Source organism: Phyllostomus discolor, chromosome 15 (genome assembly GCF_004126475.2).
Source record: "Phyllostomus discolor isolate MPI-MPIP mPhyDis1 chromosome 15, mPhyDis1.pri.v3, whole genome shotgun sequence".
Lineage (NCBI taxonomy): Eukaryota > Metazoa > Chordata > Mammalia > Chiroptera > Phyllostomidae > Phyllostomus > Phyllostomus discolor.
The window spans coordinates 13,583,740-13,604,111 of NC_040917.2; the positions used below are offsets into that span (position 1 = coordinate 13,583,740).

General features: G+C 54.0%; 1 protein-coding gene across 1 annotated transcript in view; it reads right to left on the bottom strand.

Moving 5' to 3' along the window:
- Nucleotides 1-12,348: 12,348 nt before the first annotated feature.
- SMYD3 (SET and MYND domain containing 3) overlaps nt 12,349-20,372 on the bottom strand; it is a 446,130-nt gene continuing 438,106 nt past the window's right edge. Inside the window, exon 12 of the mRNA XM_028531246.2 lies at nt 12,349-12,664. Coding sequence (XP_028387047.1) covers nt 12,563-12,664 — 102 coding nt within the window. The 3' untranslated portion in view covers nt 12,349-12,562. The remainder of the gene's footprint in view (nt 12,665-20,372) is intronic.

The window sequence follows — 20,372 nt, forward strand, 5'->3', positions numbered from 1 at the left end:
GGCCACGGAGCCTGGGTGCTGGCTGCAGGGCTGCGCCTCGCAGTTGCCCTAGACGGAATCAGCGAGCATCTCTGGGCTCAGAGTCCTCACCTGTAGGAGGGGTGAGGCCTCCGCTGCCTTGCCTGGGTCCCCGGGCTCGTCTGGGGGGGAAAGAAGGCGCTGTACGTGGAGGTATGTCAGGTTCCACGAGCGCTACCGGATGAGAAGTAGCAGACTAACTAATGCCACCTGACAGTAACCCCAGCTTCATCATCCGCTCACTGTGACACGCCGGCGACTAAACAACACCCCCCAGCCACCGAGACCAGACACCCAAAGCCCGTATAAGGACGCGGAATAGCCAACAGACCTCCTCTGGGAAATCTCCGCCCCCTTCCCACAAAGATTTTCAGGATCCCTCCCTACTGAAAGCCCCCCAACTCCGATGAAATGAACCTCAGTACAGGAAGCCAATTCTGCTAAAGGGGGGGTGGGGGGGCTGCTCTGCCTGGGGAGTAGCCTTCTCTCTGCTTCCCGCGTAAACTCACTTCCACTCTGAACTCTGTGCTGGCTCACGTCTGAATTCTTTCCTGCGCAAAGCCGAGACCGCACAGTGGGTTGTGCACCCCAGGGGGTGCAGGGGTTGGGTGCCCCGGGGGACCCCCAGAACGCCTGCATCCGGCTAACGACTCCAAAGGGAGACATTTAAGTTCACGGCCCCCACCCCCACTGTTTATACGGAACACTCTACAGTAATTGCCACCCAAATAACACAGCAGTCCTCATTCGGCAGCTGCCACACCAGGGTGAGGCCCGGCAGCTCAGCATACCCCGTGTCACGCCCTGCACCTCGGTGGCAGGTGGGCGAGCAGCTCGGCCACCACATGCACCCTGTCCTGCCACCATTCCCATGCTGAAATGAACACAGTGTGGGCTCCACGAACACTTTCCCTGAGACATGGTGGCTGACGGACTCGGACCGCAGCTGTGCTCACATGTGCCGCCGGAGGAAAAGGCAGGAGCCACCCTCAGAATGTGGGGCTCCCTGGGGAGACGGGGCACACCCCCACCAGCGCCTGCCTGGGCCCACGGAGGCCGTCGAGGTCGGCGTTCCCCAGAGCTCACTCCACGTGGCTCCCGAGGCAGGAAGGAGAGGGGCCGGTGTGCGAGGTGGCGGGTGGGGAGGGTGCTGGCCCTTTAGCAATGGCCGCGCTGTGTCTGGAGGGCGCCAGGCAGTGGAGGCAGCCGGGCAGATGGCATTGGGGTCGTGACTGTAACAAGCAGGGTGTCCCCGGAGCCCAGTCGGCTCACACTGATATTCCCGCCCAGCCCCCCCACACACAGGGCTCACTCCCCTCTGCGGGTGCACACTGGCCCCGGGAGGAGGTCCACACACTCGGCTGCCCACCCCTCGGTGTGGCTGGCAGCTCAGGAGACACGGGCCCAGCACTGCCAACTCCTCGGAGAGTGTTTCACTCTGCAGGAAGAAGGAAACATTCAGGCCTGGGAGACAGACTGGCCTTGGGCGGGCGGCAGACCAGGGGAGGGCCCCGACTCCCCACACGAAGTAGACAGGAGTTGGGTGCGGGATGAGAAAGGGGACCCAGGCTGCGAGGAGACGCATTGCTCCCTCGTCATGGTCAGCCCCGGGGGCTTCTGCCCCCGAGAGTTCCCTGCACTGACTGCACCAACACCCCCGATTCCCACCCGGTCCCCATTCTTCCTGTGGACGTGTTTGGGGAGCCAGGGATAGAGAATATTTCCATGTACCGCCCCTCCTTCCTCCCCCCAGTGCACTCAGCACCACACGGGTTTTAATAGGGCGGCGGAGGGTGCAGCGAAATGCCTGAACAAGCACACCAGGCAGTCCTGGGTGCCGTGCCAGCTGGGAGAAGGGAGGAGCGACGTCACAGCCCCGGGGCCCTCGCACCGCCTCATGAGGTCATCTGTCCCTCCTGTCTCCAGGTAGCTGCGCTCCTGCCCCAGGTACATGCTTGAGCACCGTCCGGGTCAGCGGACTGTCTGGGGGAGGCAGCTTCTCCCTCTCCCTGAAGGTACAATGGAAAGCACTCACATACAACAGACAAGGCGAGGGACTTGCTCCAGGACGTGGCAGCCCCACCCCCCACCAGCCATCTCAGGCCCTGGGGGGTGACAGCCCACCCCCTCCATGACCTCAGCGTGGTTCAGCCCCTCCCCCACCGCACCATCCAGGGCAAGTGCACGGGATCAGCATCCCTCCCATATACACCCCCGCCCCCCCGGCTCTGCCTCCTGGAGGGCGCTGGCTGCCCCTGCTGCCTCCCACCGTGGCTGGAGACGCCCTTTCCCTCTGCCAAGAGCTCCCGTCGGGAGAGGCCAGTGGGGAGGAAGAGGAGCCTTCGCTGGAACCGTCCGCAGGAGCAGCGACCGCAGGAACCCTCCTTCCCGCACCCGAACCGTTCTTCTCTGGCTGCAAAGGGAGGGATCTCCAAGGTCCTCAGTAAAACCCCCGAAACGTCTAAAGAAGGGTAAATTGGGGATGCTTGAGTCTTCTTAACACTGACGGGAGCACAAGTAGGTCCTGAGGGCGTCTGAACCCCAACCAGGTCAGCTCAGCACACCTCCACCCGACACACCCCTCTGCCGGGAGGAGGCGGTGAGTAGTAACTCGTGTTTATAGAGCCTGTGACACTCCGCGAGGTGCCTTCATACTCATTACTGACTTTGATCTTCAGCTCCGCCCCCGCTGAGGTCAGTCTTAGCTCACAGCCTTGGACGAGGACCAGTCGGAACGTGAGAGGGCAGGGGAGAAGGGACTTGGAAAAAAACAGGAAGGACGATGTGGTGGCTGCCTCATTCGTGCTTCACTGCACAAACATTTACCGGTTACCACACCGGGGCAGACGCGCTAGGAGCCGGGCGATGACAGTCGTCCAAACCCTTAAGGAGCTTAGAGTCTAGCAAACACGTCCTCGATGCGTGCCCCTGCAAGACGCGGCTGGCCCAGTCCAAGCCCATGCCAGCCCAGCCTAACGGGAGGCTTCCCAGTCCGGACAGATGCCCTCCTGCATGCCTCCTTGTCGCACTGTCACAGTCACGACCACTCTCCCTTACGTGGTCACTGCCTGTTGTGTTGTCCTTCTCCCCCTGCTGGCCTGAGGACTCCCCAAGGACAGCATCTTATCCTCCACCCAGCCCAGCAGAGCGTCGGGCCCCCATTCTTAACGCACGTTCACCCACTGATGACCTGCTACTATGAGCCAGGCAAGGTGTCAGGAGCCGAGGCCACAGAGAGGAAGGAAATCCAGACCCTCTGTGCTAGAGATCTGGAGTTTTCTGGAGAGAAAGATAAATGGAGACGCCATTATTGTGATGTGACACGTTTCCCGGGGAGCGAGCAGGCAGCGGTGCAGCACATGAAGACCAGGAAGGAGGAGCAGGGAGTCTCCAGGGGCACTGGGGGGTGGGGAGAGGGACGGGACTGCCCGGAGCTTGGCCAGGCCGGAGGGGAGGAGGCCAGCAGCAGGGACGTGAGGCTGGGTGCTCTGTCCAATGGCTCGGGCTGGCAAGCACGGGGCACGTGGTCAGCAAGGGCACTCGGCACTGGTGGCGGGACTGCACTGCCTTTGCCCTCAGGTCTCCTGGTAGAAAATGGCAGAATCCCAGAATGCCCGTGTAGGAAGCCAGCTCCGAGGTGATTTACTGAGTCCAGTTGTCTGTGGATGCGGAGGGGATTTCTCCAAGGTCACAAAGCTTAGGGTCCGGATGGGACACAAGGAGTCACCTGTCCTGTTCTGTACATCACGCACCCCCGGCAACGCCTGCACTTCCATCTTCTCAGGCAGAGCTTTCCATAACCTCCTGCGTTTCTCAGATGCTACTCTCTCCAACTCAGGATCCTTGCCTCCCTTACAGAAAATTCTCAGGGACCTTCTAGCGTGCCTGCAACTTACTCTCAAACAGTTCGGGGGCGGGGGGGGAGTTTTTGTCCTGTACTTGGAATGTTTCTGGAATTTTGAGATTGTTTTTAAAAAAATCCTAGTAGGAGTAAGGTTCATGTATTCATCTGCCAAGGAGGCAGTAACACAGCACCACAGCAGACTGGCGGCTTGAAAAGCAGAAATGTATTTCCTCGCCGTCCGGGAAGCTGGAAGTCCAGGCTCAGGGTGTCATAGGGCTGGCTTCCTCTGAGGCCTGTCTCTTTGGCTTGCAGACGGCTGCCTTCTCGATGCCTTTTTGAATGGCCATTCCTCTCTGCACACGTCCCTGGTGTTTCTTTTGGCGTCTAAACTTCCTCCTTTTATAAGTGTACCCGTCAGATTGCATTAGGGTCCACCCTGACGGCATCATTGTAGCTGAGCTACCTCTGTAAAGTATTATTTCCAAATACAGCCATATTCCAAGGTCCTGGAGTGAGTTAGGACTTCAACATGTGAATTTGGGAGGGGGGACACAATTCAGCCCATACAGCTCATTTCTTCATTCTCCCATCTCCTCTCTGCTGCCAGGCCACACCGTCTGCCTTCTGGGGATCAGCAACAGGGAGTGTCTAGGGGGCCCACCCCTTGTCTTGAGCACCAGGGGTCGGGTCCTGCCGATCACACACCACTGCTCCGCATGCTCAAATGAGTCTTCGCTGTTAGACAGTAAGTTCTTGACTGCGCCCAGCAGTGCCCGTTTCCTCCAGCACGCAGCCGCAGCACAGGGCCTTGCAGAGAACAGATACACGTAGTTTCAATGGGTGAATGGGTTCGACAGCCGCACGACAGAGAATCCGGAGTCTCTAGAGAAGGCCAGCACAGCAAGGAAGTGGGTACCACTCAGTCTCTCAGAGGAGTCAGAAATGTGCCCGCTACACAGAGGAGGCACAAACGCATGGAGGGAGCCCAGGGCACTGTTTGCATGTGGCCTTGGCGTGAACGTGGCCCCGCATCTCGTGAGAATCCAGCCACCGTCCAGTATTCGGTGCATGAAAAACTACCCGAGTCGCCGGGGGATGTTTGTGGACAGGCCACGGTCAGTTTTCCCACCCGATTCTCATTCCTGCTTCGCATTCAGGACTGGGACTGCACGTCCGGCCGCGTGAACATCGCTGTCAGTGTCTGTTTCTAGAGCAGATCCTCAGAAGGTGGCCGCCGCCGACCTGCCTTGCCAGCCAGCATCTCGCCAACTCCACACACTGCTCTGCGCAGGCGCGGAAATGCAAACGCTGACATCTCTCGGGAAGCAGAGCGTTCTGGGTGGGGGGGTGGGAGGGGCTCGTTACTGCACGGGCTGCACTCACTAATCACCCAGCCAGACTTCCTTGGACTCTATCACACCAGCGGCCCTGGTCTCCCACAGATGAGAAGTAAAATGCCTACAGGAGAAATGAGACAATCCGAGCGGCTGATCCTTTGGGGGAAAAAAGAAAGAAAGAAAAAGTAATTCCAATTCACTCATGGCGGGTCATGCTTCTTGGCGACAGGGAAACCCCATCCGGGCAGAAATGACCCCGTCTTCGTTACTCCACAGTCCTGGGGTGTCTGTGGTGGTGTGAGCGCTCGTTTTCACGGAAGAAGAACAGAGTGTGTGTCTCAGTAACACAATCCTCTTGGTCCTGCTGAAATGCGACTCTAGTAACTGTATTTGAGTGCAGTGTGACCCGGGGGCGGGGTGGGGGGTGCCCAGGGCCCCTGCTGCGCTGTTAAAGACCGTTATTAATGCAGACCCCTTCAAGGGCTGTAATTTGGGACTCGATTTGCCATAAAATTGTCCTGAGTGTCACCTTAGCCATCAGAGATCATGTGACCCATGATATACACTGAGCTAAAAGATGGCACCTCTTAGAAATTAATGTCAAATTGTCCCCAGTAGTACAGAGGACCTGGTCGCTGCATCTGAAATGAATTTCGTTGTGCCCCTGAGACAATGGGGGTTTAAGCAGGGTGCTGGCCCCCCACCCGGCTGCCTCCAGCTAGGCCTGCGGGGTCCCAGAGCAAAGCCTCCCCCCGCCACTAAATGTCCTGGGTCTCTGCTCACCGGTCAACCCAGCACAACCTCACGGGCTGATTTTAAGGGTGCTTTTCTTTTTAACCCCCAATGTGCCCCAACAAAGAGTTTTCATTCTGATCCCAGATAGGAAAGGCAGTTTAGATGTCACGTCTGCTCAAACAGAAGGCAGTCGGGGCTAAGGGTTAGGAGAGCACACACCAAGGCCACCAGGAGACAGCACCTCTCGCCGATCAGACGGCCGTCACCAAAAAGTCAATAAGGAGCACATGCGGGCAAGGATGCAGAGGGAAGGAACCCAGGGGCACTGCTGGTGGGCACGGCCCCCGGTGCGGCCTCCGTGCAAACCAGTACGGAGGGAGGCTCCTCGGAAAACTAAGAGTAGAACCACCACACGAGCATTCCCGGCTCTTCTCGCCTCCCAATGAACCAGGGAGGGAGCAGGCTGCTGCTGCTGCGGTTGGTCTGACTGACCCCAGGGCCAAACTGTCACCACACTATGCGAAGAAGAAGAACCGTACCTGAGCCCAGGGGAGCCTCTGGGGTGCATCTTAGCAGTTGTTCGTCCAGTTTTAACGGAAGGCTGAAGCGACCCAAAAAGGCAGGGACACGAGGGACTCGCACAGTTCAAGATGGAAACTGGCCTCGTTCGGCAGGCGAAGCACCTTCACGGGGCCCAGTGCTGGCTGAAGGCAAGAGGACCGCAGGGCGGCTGCAGGAGAATGAATTTTAACTAGCAACTCGACTCACAACCTGTTGGGAATCAAGAACCGCAGGGAAGGTCGGCCGCGTTTAACCTTATAACTGGACCCTCATTCACCATGGAGCAGAGTTCTTACAGAAGGTTCTGACAATGTGATCCAACGGAACGCAGGGCGACAAATTAAAGTAAAAAAAATGGCAAACCAAGATATTAAATTTTGCACCATGAAAATCTCCCCAATATATAAAAAACCAAAGATCAAGAAAAAAACATCTAAAAAACCTGACAGAAAAATACACAAATGACATGTAAAGATAATTCAGAAAAGATAGACAAAAACACTTTTAAATATTTGAAGACATCCAACCTCACTAATAAGAAAGAACAATGCAAATTTAAACTACACTGAGATACTGTGCCTCATCATTGATTAACTTAGCAAAAAACTCAGAAGCCAACAGCTCACTCCGCAGGCACGCGGTGGGGAGATGGGGCAGCCTCGCCACCCGGCGCCGCTCCCGGGGCACCTGACACCACCGATGAATTACATGGGCTTCCAGCCTCTGACTCAGCAGGTCTGCTGCCGGGGAACGACCCGGAAGGTACATCCCCAGCAACGCCTAACACACACCCCGGAAAACACGTGCACCATGTCATTATCTGTAACAGCAAAATGTCTGTTGATAGTTGCATAGCGGCACACATCAACAATGGGGCAAACTCCACAGCTGAGAACAAAAAGAAACAAACAGACCTAACGGGACATTACATGGACGACATGGAGTCACAGAGAAAAGGGTCACACAGGTGACTTCTGTCCTGACAATACAGCCTCGGTAGCCTAACAGCAGAGAGCGCTGGGAAAAAGTCTCAGGCTTTACTGGGTAGTAAGCAGGCTTGCCCTCGGCAGTGGGCGCGGCAGTGACTCCAGAACGATCTGTGTGTCTGGGGAACGCGCCACCGTGGAGGCAGGAGGACACGAACAGTGTGGACGCTGCGTTCTAACTGGCGGTGTCCGTGGGAACCCGTGATTTCAAAAAGGCCTGGAAAGCAGGGACGGCCCAGTGGCAACCCGCAGTCGCGCCGAGTGCAGGCCCCTTGACGACGGCTGTTCCGGGTGCCCCAACGGGAACCGTGTTTCCAAAACAACAAGAACACACACAGCGCACGGGCTCCAACCGGAAACAGATCCCCGCAGCCACAGCCGAAGCCGATGCCGCTGGAACGTCAGGGGGAATACTCACGGTTACAACTATAACATAATCTGGTTTTAAAGAAAAAAGAAGAGGCTTGAGCTAGACCTTTGAGAATGGATGGGTACAATTAAGCCGGATGGAGAAGGGAATTCAGCCACCGCGAACACAGCAAGGAGCTGACGGAGGAGGCAGGAAGGAGCGGGGCGGGGGGGGGGGGGGGGGGGGATTAGGGGCGGGGAGAAGGGGAGGGGTGGAAGCCTCAGGCAGGCATCAGCAGAGGGTAAGATTCCGCAGTTCGGACCACCAGGGCTGGTCTGAAGGTTGAACTTGGAGCAGAGCAGCGATGGGGCGCCGCTGCAAGTTTCTGAGCAGGGGCTGTAGGAGGCAATGGTGGATTAGGCAGCATTCTGGGGACTGACCGGCAGCTCGGGGGAAGGAGAGGAAGACGGGGCAGCAGGCAGGATCAGTGAGGGGTCCTCGCAGTGTCTGAGGAGTGAGGAGCTGGGGGCCTGCAACAGGCCTGGGAGTGGAGAAGGAGTGGAAGCACAGCTGGCATCTTGAAAGCACTTCGGAGGATGGACAGCCAGAGCGCGTTCCTCTGACCGCGGAGAAAGGGAGAGCCCGCGGCTGCGTCTCTGGGCTGCAGAGCGGCAGGGCGGGGCGAGAGCCCACGAAGGGCTGGGCACTGGTCTCGAACACCAACATGAGCAGCTGACGCCTCCAGATCTCACAAAGGTGAGGGGGCATCTCCCTTCGGAGTGCCGTTGCTGGTCCATCTCAACCACCTTGAGCTCCAACAGGCCTCAGGCAAAAGGAGGGCTCCGTGGTCTTCCTGGAGCTTCCACCCGTGACCAAGAGCCGTAGGATGGTGTGATGTCCCACACTCCGTGCCTGGAACCTTCTCCCTGGGGAGTCCCAGGGTCCTGCTCCGAGTGAGGGTGACGTCACTTCCTGATGGGGCCGGGAAGGTTTTCAGGACCTGACTCAGAAGTGGGCTCCCAGGGAGGAGCATCTCCTTCAGTTGCCTGGCAGCGCAGCTCGGGGGCGGGGCCTCTGGGTGGGGCTGCCTGGCTGGCTCCACGCTGGCTCCACGCCGCCCTCTCCGCCTGGCTGGGGGAGCCCGTGCAGTGGGGAGCAGGCCCCCCGGCAGCCTTCCTCCCCAGCCCTGTTAGCATGCATATGGCATGGCCATAAATTATGCCCGGCGTGTTCATTTTCAGCCTAAATGTGTTCTCATCCCAGAGGAGCCACTAATGGCGTCAGGTTGCTGATGTGAACAGAGCCCGCGCTACAGTGACTCTGGATTAATGAAACGGCAGCCACAGAGGCTGGGGCGGCAATAAATCCTCAGCCACTGGTGACAGGCATCTGAAATGAGGCCCTCCGCCCACTTCCCTCCGAAAGGATTCGGCCGTGAAGTCGCTCAGTAAACGTTTGCCATTGCTTCGGTGTTTGCTTTCCGTGAAAAGTAGATGCAGGCAGGTCCCCTTCCTCGTCCAGCCCGGTCCTCAGAAAACGGGAAGCCGGCTGAGAGGGATTAAGAGCCTATCTTGCTTTCTCTGGGAGGCGTGAAGGCAAATCCCTTAATCCAGGCTCTTCGGTGACTGATAAATTTCATTCAGAAAATTGGCAAACGCAGGGTTCTCTCCAGCGGACTCCGCGTCTTTGGCATGTGAGACAGCCCCCGCCTTCTGTTATGGCTTTTCCTAATGAATTTTAAATGAGGAACCCAGAACCCACACAACTCAACACCAGGAAGACAAACAACCCAATGAAAAAATGGGCAACAGACCTGAACAGACACTTCTCCGAGGAAGACACACAGAGGGCCCAGAGGCATAGGACAGGATGCTCAGCATCACTGGCCATCAGAGAGATGCAGGTTAAACCACAGTGAGATACCACTTCACACCGGTCAGAATGGCCATCATAAACAAATCAACAAACAACAAGTGCTGGTAAGGGTGTGGGGAAAGGGGACCCTAGTGCATTGTTGGGGGGAATGCAGACGGGTGCAGCCACTGTGGGAAACAGTATGGGATTTCCTCAAAAAGTTAAAAATGGAACTGCCTTTTGACCCAACGATTCCACTGCAGGGAAAATACCCTAAGAATCCTGAAAGACAAATTCAAAAGGACTTATGCACCTTATGTCCACAGCAGCATTATTTACAATAGCCAAGATCTGGAGGCAGCCTAAGTGCCCATCGGTACATGAGTGGGTTAAAAACCGGCGGTACATTTACACAATGGAATGCCATGCAGCAGAAGAAAAGAATTCTTACCTTTTGCAACACAATGGTTGGAACTGGAGACTATTATGCTGAGTGAAATAAGCTAGTCTGTGAAAGAAAAATACCATATGATCTCACTTAGAAGAAGAATCTAATGAACAAAATAAACTACCAATCAAAATAGAGCCAGAGACGAGGAAACATGGAACAGACCGACAGTGGCCAGAGGGGAGGCAGGAGGGAGGTAACGGTGGAAAGAAGGGGAAGGGGTCAAAGGACATGTGTGAATGGTCTGCGGACACAGGCAACTGGGTGGGGGTTGACCGTGGGAGCGGGAGGTGGGCCGGGCGGAGGACAGAGGGGGAACTATTGGAACAACTGTAATAGAATAAACAATAAAAGGTAATAAACAACAACAAAAAGTACCATCAGGTTACATAAAGGAGGAAAGAAAATAAATGAGGAAGCCAAACAACTCCCACCAGTGTTTCCGAAAGGCAGCAAGTCTGTATTTCGCTGGAAGGACCCCAGGGAGTCCGCAGGTGGGCTACAGGGAGCCCAGGAACTCCTGCTCCTGAAAGCATCGGTCACATGCAGACATTTTTCTAGAAAGAAGGTCTAAGGATCTCATCAAGTTCACTAAATGTTCCAGGACACCACATCGGCGTAAGGGCCGCTATGGTGAGCTGCACGGGAGGCCACAGTTTCTTCCCCCGGCACACCCACGGCCTTGCGGCGGGACCCGGCAAAGGCATGGCTGGGTAGAGCCTGGGCCACTCCAGGACTCTCCAGCCCCAAGCATGGACGTGCTGAATCAGGAACAAAACCCACTCGAGATACTGTGGTGTCATTGTTATGCATTCAACGCTACCTGGCGCAGACGCTACGCCAGACAGTGTGCATTGTGAGGACCAGGGGCAGGACTTATCCAGTCTTCAATTCCCCTTTTCCAAAAAACGCAGTAACCATTCAACGTGTATTTGTAGAATTGGGTAGAACTGGCCTCTCAAAAAAGGCTGAGATTAAGGCACATGGTCAAGGTCACCTGGAAGGTCAGGAGGGGTCCCAGAGCCCAGGCCTCAGCTTCCTTACTGATACAACCCACCTTGCCACAGTGCTGTGGTTGTTAGAGACACTGTGAGCCTTAATGACGACCTCGATACCCGATAGACGGCGGCTCCCGCAGAAGCGGCAAGGTCAGGGAAAGGCCGCAGAACTCATCCGAGTGCAGGAGACCGCGCACGTCTCAGCGATGGAAGTCATCAGCAGGTGCTCAGCCAGGAGACCGCAGTTCCCACTGGTCAGCGTTCTCGGCTGCAGACCGAGGCTGGCTGCTTCTGGTCGACCAGACGCCCATGCGCCTTTCTGCCAGTGCAGGCCACCAGTGCAGCCACGTGGCCGGAGGACTGGCCACGCCCCCTGTGGGGGTGGGGAGGGACCCAGAGTAGCCGCTCCGGATTCTGCCGTCAGCCTTGTGCTGGTTTCCTTATGTGCAAAGTCAGGTGTGGGTGGCCGGAGGCTCTCTGAGAATCTTGCCTCTGAAGGAAGCTGAGGCCTTCAGTCACTGCCAGGGTCTCATCTGAGCAGGAGGGACCAAACTGCTCGTGCGATCACTGAGCCAGAAAAGAATTTACCGTTTTTTTTCTGCTGGAGGAGAAGAAAAGATTTTCTGTATTTGTCTACAGCAGAGAAGTGGAGAAGCAGGCCACAGAGTTAAGGAACAGCGGAGAGGGAAGAGGAAAGAGGGCCAGCCTGATCTGAGCCGGAACGCCAGGACCCACTCCGCGCTATGCAGATCACGTGACCTATGTGAACCACAGACCTAGGGAACTAGAGGAAAAAATTCAAGAAAAAAAAAAGCATGACATACACAAAGGCTTATAAAATGCTAAGGATAAGGGAGTTACAAAATAGCCATGAGACATTTGAAAAAAACATTCACAGTTAAAATGACTTCTTTCCAGGATGCAGGCCGAAACTCCCTGTGTGGGAGACGTCTCTGGGCGGGAACAGTGAACACGGACACCGTTTAGCACAAACAGTGAAGGCGACGTCTGAAGATCCGGCTTCTTGCCCACACGGACAGAGCCTGAAGGGACACAAATGTGGAAACATTGGTTTTTATGCCATTATTCCTGCGTGTGTCCAAGAAGAATGTTCATACTCACTCTGTCATGTTCGTAATGTGATTTTCTATCTTTAATGTTTCAGATTTTAAACATTACAATTACCAATGAGTAAGCAGAGAAAATGATTACCAGATGGCATTTTCAACCAAGTTTTTAATATTTATTATCATTGTGCTTCTCTACAACTGATGGTTCTCGTGCTTTGCAGACCAAATGTCTGCCTTGTGCACCCGAACCCCGAGTCGCCCGTCCAGTGGGGGAGGGCCCCACGGCAGACAACGCACAGGGCGTGTGGCCGCAGCGAGGCGTTCGATCAGGGTACGAGCCGCCCTTCCCTGGCCGGGCTCCCTTAGGAGGCTCTGATGTTGGCGTCACATTCTTCTAAGAGCAGAATCAGGTCTTCAATCAGCTTGTGCTCTCTGCCGTGTGTCACCCTCATAATATCAAACGCCTAGGGGGAAAGAAAGAGGACAGATGAGGTCCCAGAGCAGGTGGGCCCCTGCCCACTCCTCCTCTTCTCTCCGAGAGAGCGCAGGCCCAGCATGGGAGTGGCTCTGTGACTCCGTGGCTCTCCCAGCCGGAATACGCAAGGATCCAGGCGCCTGCTCTGCTGTGGGGTTTGGAAAGCGGACTCACTCACAAGCCGCGCTGGGGCCGGCTATCCAAGACCGACCTCCAGGGATTTGTCAGCGCCCAGGTTTGGAGGGCCGCTACAGAGGTTCGAGAAGTAACACTAAGGATGAAATACCACGCTCCTACCACCTTAAAATAAATTGTCATTTCTGCTTGCTGCAAGGGACTCTCATCTACATGCACTGTGGTGATGACGTACACACAGTTTCTCGTATTCTTTTTCTGTCCAATGATGCGTAGCATTGGTACCTTAACAACCCCTTCCTTGACTCTCCACATTCAGTCCATCACCAAATCTCCTGTCAATCCTACCTGCAAGATCTTCCTGAAATCTGCGTGGGCGTGTAACCGCTTCGGTAGTAGAGTACAGTGGAAGCGATGCAAAGGAGTTCCAAGGCAAAGTCACAAAGGCCACGCAGCCTCTGCCTGGCACCACGAGCCACTGTGCCATGAGGAAGCCCGCGCCACAGGGACAGGCTGTGCGCAGGCGTCTGGTGCCTGTCGCAGCCGGGCCCGTCTGCCAAGGCCGCCTTGCCTGAAGCAGCCCCAGATGATCCCCACCAGCGGTCAGGAGACAGCTGGGCCCCAGTCTGCCCGACTGCGACCCTCAGGTCCTGACCCAAATCACCTGTGAGCGTCAGTGGTGCTGGCTGTACTCCGAGTAGTTTTGGGGTGGTTTGTTACAAAGCAGTAAAGGACCAGAACACCCTCAAAGCTGTTTCTGCAGCAAGTAAACCACAGACAGACAGCACCATCCTGCGCTGACCCAAAGGGGGCTAAGGGGCAGGGATGGGACCCCAGATCCGTGACGCTCCATGCAAACGTGCCTTTGGGAGACACATAAAGGGCTCACCCTGGTGGCTACTGGGCCCCCGAGAAGCACCTGGCGCACAGTACCACAGCCTCAGCCTTGGCTGTACGGCGGCACCAACCGGGCAGTGGCCGAAGAGACACCAAGGCCCAGACCTGACTCACGATCCTGGGGTGGGACCCGGGTTCCGGGGATTCCAACGTGCCCTTAGGGCCGAGCACAACTGATCGAGTAGGCTCTCGACACGTAACAGCAACTGTTTATCATTCAGTGTTAATTTGCAGCCAGCACAATTACCATCGTCATGGCCGTGCACGCCTAATTCCAGCATGTTCACAGGCCATCCTTCACTCAGCCACTCCTGGGAATTAGATGCCTTCCAACTTTTGCTACGATGTGACTGATGTAGGCCTCCCAGCGTGTGACTTTTTTTGCCTGTGCTCCTATCTGCTGAAGATGCGTTCCTAGAGGTAGAATTCTGGGGGTGCACATTTTCAGAGCCACAGACACTTCCAAGCTGGAGGGCCCCCCCGGCAGTCATGAGCCAGAGCCCCTCTGTGCTACGGAGGAGAAACCTGCAGCCCCTTGGCCTCTGGAAGTGTTTGATTTAGGTTGGAATCAAGGACAACAGGCCATCAGAGGGGGTCTAGACTTAGCTCTGAGAGAAAGAGAGAGAGAGAGAGAGAACGAGAACAAGCGAGAAGAGCAGAGAGAAAGAGAGGACTGCCACCTCAGGTCCTGGCCCCCCAGCCGGGAAAAGAGCTCTCCCTGCTCATGGAATGGGCCTGTAATCCTATCAGGACGATCTGGCCCATCAGCCCCCCACCCCCTCCGACACCCCAGCTGGGAGACCCAGAGGTGGCTGGGACTGAGATTCTGGGCGGTGGGTATGTCTGTGAGGCCCTTGGGTGTGCCTGCCTTGTGGGTATACATATCTGTGAGCAAATTCTGGGTGGGGTGGGGTGTCTGGAAATGGAGAGGAGGAGTCTGGAGCAGCCCCACTTTGCAGGCAGCCCAGCTCTGTGAGGTCCCTCTGGGCTGAAGACCCACGACTGTTTGGGGAGCAGAATATCATATGTGTCCTTCTTCCCCCACTCTCTCCCCTGAGGCACTGCCCAGGGTCCTCCCTTGGCCTGGACAGCTAAGGTCTGAGGCAGAGACCTGTATGAGGGCAGGACTGTAAAGAGAGATCAGAGAGCTCTAGCCCATGTGGCTCATTTGGTTGGAGTATTATCCATAAACTGAAAGGTCATGGGTTCAATTCCCAGTCAGGGCACATGCTTAGGTTGCAGGTTGGGTCCTCGGTCAGGGCGCGTGCAAGAGGCAACCCATCGATGTTTCCCTCTCACACTGGTGTTTCTCTCCCTCTCTCTCCCTCCATTCGCCTCTACCATCCATAAGTATGTCCTCAGGTGAGGATAAAAGAGAGAGAGATCAGAGAAATTCTTCATGGGAAATTCTCTACTTAAAAGCTGTCTTCGATGTTCTCCTCCCTTCTGCTCAACAGAGGCCAGAGGGGCTTGTGATGTGGCGAAGACAGATGAACAGGCCACAGGCACTGCCCGAAATGCTTGTTGCAGAAAGAGCCTTAACCGTCCCCCCTGCCCCACTCACAGGCCTCCAGAGAAAGGCCAGGCCCTGCCTGCGGGGCGCCCCTCCCCCACCCCCGCAGGGAAGGAAGGCCTGGCCCTGTTTCTCAGGAGAACTCCAGACCAGCTGCTCCCCACGCTCCTGGTTCTGCTTCTGCTTCTGCAGGTCCTTACCTGGAGGATGCTCTGTGCTTCTCAGTGGCTTGACCCAAAGGCTAAGTGACAACTGTCTTCACGTCACTGGGACAAGGTGAGGCTGATCTGCACATCTCCAAACTTTACGGGCTCCTATCTTCCTCCCAGTCACACGTTTCCCTCCCTCCCGGGATGAGGGCCTGCGCGTTGGCAGGAGGCATCCAGCCCTGCAGCCATATGGAACTGCAGAGCCACCGGCAGCAGGGGACGCCGCCTGGCCCTCCCAGGCCTCGCTTCCCACCTCTGAGCCCACTGCCTTATGGGAGGGCCATGATGACCCTCTGGCCCAGCGTCCTCAAGTTCGCCCTGAGAGGCCGGCCCAAGGTGAGCACCCGCCCTCAGGGCCGAACCCAGAGTTTGCCCATGACTGCAGGGTGCAGCCTCCACCTTCTAGCAGTCCTCAGTGACAAGGCGAGGGGCTGGAGGGTCTGTTAGGTGGGACTTCTGAGACACACTGAGGGACCACGGGCCCTCCCAGTGAAGGTGCTGCTGCAGGTGTCCTGTCTGCTCTTAGCTGGTGGCAAGTGCGGCACTGGAAGCAAAGATGGGGCAGGAGACAGCCTCCGGATGTGTGCGTGCAGGACGTGAGACCCTGAGACTGGAAGCAGGCAGGAAATGAGTAGAGTTGGGGAGGAGGGCTGAAAAAAAAAAAAACCCTTTATCATTCTTCTGGAAGGTAGAACTAAGGCAGATAGGATTAGCAAATAAACACTGTCATTTTCCCCAGTGATGGGTGGGGTAGGAGAGAAAAGGAGAGGAAGACGAGAAGAAAGGAGGAGGGTTTAGTAATGTGAACAACCTGTCAGTGACTGTCTTCTGGGTCTGCCAAGGACACGTTATGCTGAGTACACAGAAAGTTGAAACTCGGACCTACTGATGGAAGACATCTGTCCCTGGCCTGGATGGCACCCGGGCCTGGACGTCAGTGGGACAGCCGTTCACAGCGCTGTAAGAAGGGGAGCTCCATGTGGTCGTGGGCCCAGGCTGGCTCTCCGTGGAGGGAAAATGAGGAGGGCTTAACTCCCCCCCAAAAGAAAGAGGCTTACAGTAAATCTGTCTCCCTTCTCGCAGCCCCTCCCCCCCACTGCTCCCGTGCGCACGTCAGAGCGGATAATTTTGGTTTAATTTCCTGCAGCAGTATATAAAACAGATTAAGGAAATATAAAACCGGAGCGGCTTGTGCTGGAAAAGCTTATCTCTTTCCATTAAATTTTATTTTTGTAATGGTGGCATTTAAAAAGCGCCTGCACGTAATGGTCCACAGAGGACCCACTGGGAGCCTCCGAGGGGGCGGCTGCGCCCGGGCGCTGACGCTAAATGTCACACGGGAAATGGCAGCGCAGGCTGTCTGCCACGCGACAGGCACGGTTCACTCAGGAATAGATGGCGTCCCAGGCCGATGGCAATCTCATCACACGTCCTTTTTTTTTTTAAGTAATTTTAGAACTGTGGCTGTATATTAAATAAAATGAACTAAATCAAATTATGATTTAAAGCCACAAACAATGTAGCTTTCTTATTAATTTTTAATACAAATATATTAAGCTTATTGAGGATCTCATGTGCTCTCTACCATGAGCCTGAGGGGATCCCGTAAATGACTTCCTCGAGCACGATTTAAATACCGACATAAAATCAGAGGGAAAAACGCAAGCAAGTTGCCTTCTCCCGCCCGTCTCAGGATGAGGGTGGAGTGGAGGAGCAGCGGGGGACGCATGGGCACCCAGAAAAGGAAATGTGACCAGCCAGACCCCCAATGCAGTGAGCGGCCCCAGGGCCAGTGTGTCCCCCGGGAAGGCAGAACGGCCTTGTCACTGGACCTTGTCCGAGCAGCTACCATGGGGAGATTTGGCCTCGCCGGGAAGAGCTCTGGGACAGCCAGGAGACAGAGTCACCGCAGGACTGTGTGTGACAAAGGGAGAGGGAGGTGCTGGGGTTTCCAGAGGCGGGAGGGGGACCAGAGCAGCCCAGAGGACCTCAGAAAAGGTCACAGACCTGGGGAGCTCAGGTCTGTGCCTCCTCCCAGTGGGCATGGCTATTCCAGCGAAAGAGCGGCCAGCCGGGTTGCTCTGTTTAACTCCTCAGTGGGTCCCATGGATATGTACTGAGCCCCTGAGGGGCCTGGAGAAGTCACGTCTCCTCCCCGAGACTCAGTTTCCTCAGCTGAATCATGAGGGACTGGCCCTGATAAACTCTGGGGGCCAATCAAGTCGCAGACACAGAGCTGGGAGGTGTCCACTTGGATTAGTTTCCAACACACTGCGTTACTGATGTCTGGTTTAATGTGACTGTGCTCATAAAATTTGCTTTCTACGACTTGAATCCTTTACATTTATTGAGACTTGTTTTATGACCCAGAATATGATGTACCTTGGTCTATGCTCTCCAGGTACTTAAAAAAAAAAGGCATCTGCTGCTCTCGTTGGATGGAGTGTTTCATAAACGCCAGTCAGGGCCTGGTGGTGGGTGGTGGTGGAGAGTTCTTCCACATTCTTGCTGATTTCTGTTCTAGTTGTTCTGTCCGCTGCTGACAGAGGGGTGCTGACGGCCCAGCTATAGCAGTATCTACCAGTCCACTGTCTAATTCCCCTTCCAGTTCTTTATTTTCCCCCTACAGTTTGCAACTGTTTGGGGGATACACATTTAAGAGTGCTGTGTATCCTCGGTACAGACCTTTTTTTCACTACACAGTGTCCCTCTCTGTCCGTAGGAAATTTTCTTTGTTCCGAAGTCTATGTTATCTGATATTAATAAAGCCACTCCAGCTTTCTTTTGATTACATTTTATAACCCTCTCCAGGGATTAAATTTCACTGATTTCAGAGAGAGAGAGGGAGGGGGAGTGAGAGAGACAAAACATCGATGTGAAAGAGAAACACAGATCAGCTGTCTCCTATTGCCTTCGACCGGGTACTGAACCTGCGACCCCAGCGTGTGCCCTGATCAGGAATCGAACCTGTTACCTGCCTCTTGGCAGAACAATGTCCAACCAGCTGAGCCATACCAGTCAGGGCTCCACTGTGTACATGTAAAACCACTCCAGAGAGTGTTACAGTTTTGCTTCATCTAACAAACATCATCTAGAAAACTCAAGAGGAGAAGAAAGCCTGTTTTACTCACCCATATTTTTGTATACCACGTTCCTAATGTTCCAAGATTCCTTTTTTTTTAAAGTATTTTATTTTTTTATTTTTAGAGAGGGGAAGGGAGGGAGAAAGAGAGAGAAAGAAACACCAGTGTGTGGTTGCCTCTCACGTGGCCCCCACTGGGGACATGGCCTGAAACCCAGGCATGTGTCCTGACTGGGAATCGAAACTGCGATGCTTTGGTTCGCAGCCTGTGCTCAATCCACTGAGCTACACTGGCCAGGGCTCAAGGTTCTTTCTTTAATCATTTCGGTTCTGTTTAGAGAATTCTCTTAGCCCTCCTTTTACAGTAGGTTGACTGGTTGCAAGTTCCCTCAGTGTTCCTTCATCAATGCCTTGGCTTTCCCTTCATTCCTGATGGGTTATTTTTGCTGAATGCAGGTTTTGGGGTTAACAGTTCCTTTCTTTCTTTTTTTTTTCATTTTTATTTTAACTGTTGTTCAAGTATCTTTCTTTCATTTTTTAAGTTGTGTCACTTTTGTCTGGTCTCTATGGTTTCTGATAGAAAACCACTGTAATTTGAATTGTTCCCCCTACAAGCAAGATATCATATTTCTCTTGATGCTTTTAAGACATTTTCCCTGTCTTTACCGTTCATAAGTTTGACTATGATGTGTTTCAGTGTGGATTCTTGGATTTTTTCTTGTTTGGGACTCACCCAACTTCTTCAATCTGCAGTTTGTCTTTTGTGAGAGTTTGAGAGTTTTGTACCAGTATTCCTTTCATAAAAATGTTTTATTGTAGTAAAATATACACTATCCATAGCCAGAACTTTTGCATCATCCCAAGCTGAAGTGTGTACTCACTAAACAATAGCGCCTCTGACCCCTCCCCCTCCAGCCCTGGGAGCCACTATGCTGCTTTCTGTCCGTATGTTCTTTACCAGGCACGTCACGCGTAATTGGAATCTTTCAAAATTTGTCCTTTCGTATCTGGCTTATTTCATTTAGCACATGTTCACCCATGTTGTAGCATGTTATCAGGATTTCTTTCCTTTTTAAGGCCGAATAATGTTTATTCAGCCTTAATATACATATATATATATATACACACACATGCAAACCACAGTTTGTTTATCCATTCATTCATACGTGGGCATTTGAGCTGTCTCCACCTTTTGTTAATTGTGAATAGGGCCTTGTTGAAAATGATCCCACCATATGTGGGAGGTTTATTTCCGGGCTCTCCGTGCTATTTCATTACTCTCTATGGCTGTCTTTATGCTACCACCACACTGCTTTGGTTGCTGGAGATCTGTAGTAAATTTTGAAGTCAGGAAGCCGGAGTCTTTCAACATTCTTCTTCTTTTTTGAGATTTGTTTAGCTATGGGAGTCCCTTGAGGTTTCACATAAATTTTATTATGGGTTTTTCTGTTTCTGAAAAAAATCATTGGGATTTTCATAGAGATTGTACACGAGCTGTTGATTGCTGCGGGTAGTGCTGACGTCTTGACACGTGAAGTCTTCCAAACACGAACACGGATGTTACTCTCTCTATTTCTCTCTCCTTTAATTTTTTTCAGCATTTTATAGTTGTTAGTCTACAGTTCTTTCATTTCCTTGGTGAAGTCAATTTTATGTGTTTTATTCTGTTAGACGCTATGTAAATTGAAACAGTTCCCTTAATTTCCTTCCTGATTGTTCACTGTCAGCAGACAGAAATGCAATGGACTTTTCACACGTTGATTTTATATCCCGCTACTTTGCAGGATTTGTTTATTAGTTTTAATTGTTTTGTGTGTGTGTGTGGTGTGTGTGTGTGTGATCTTTAGGTGTTTGTACAGAG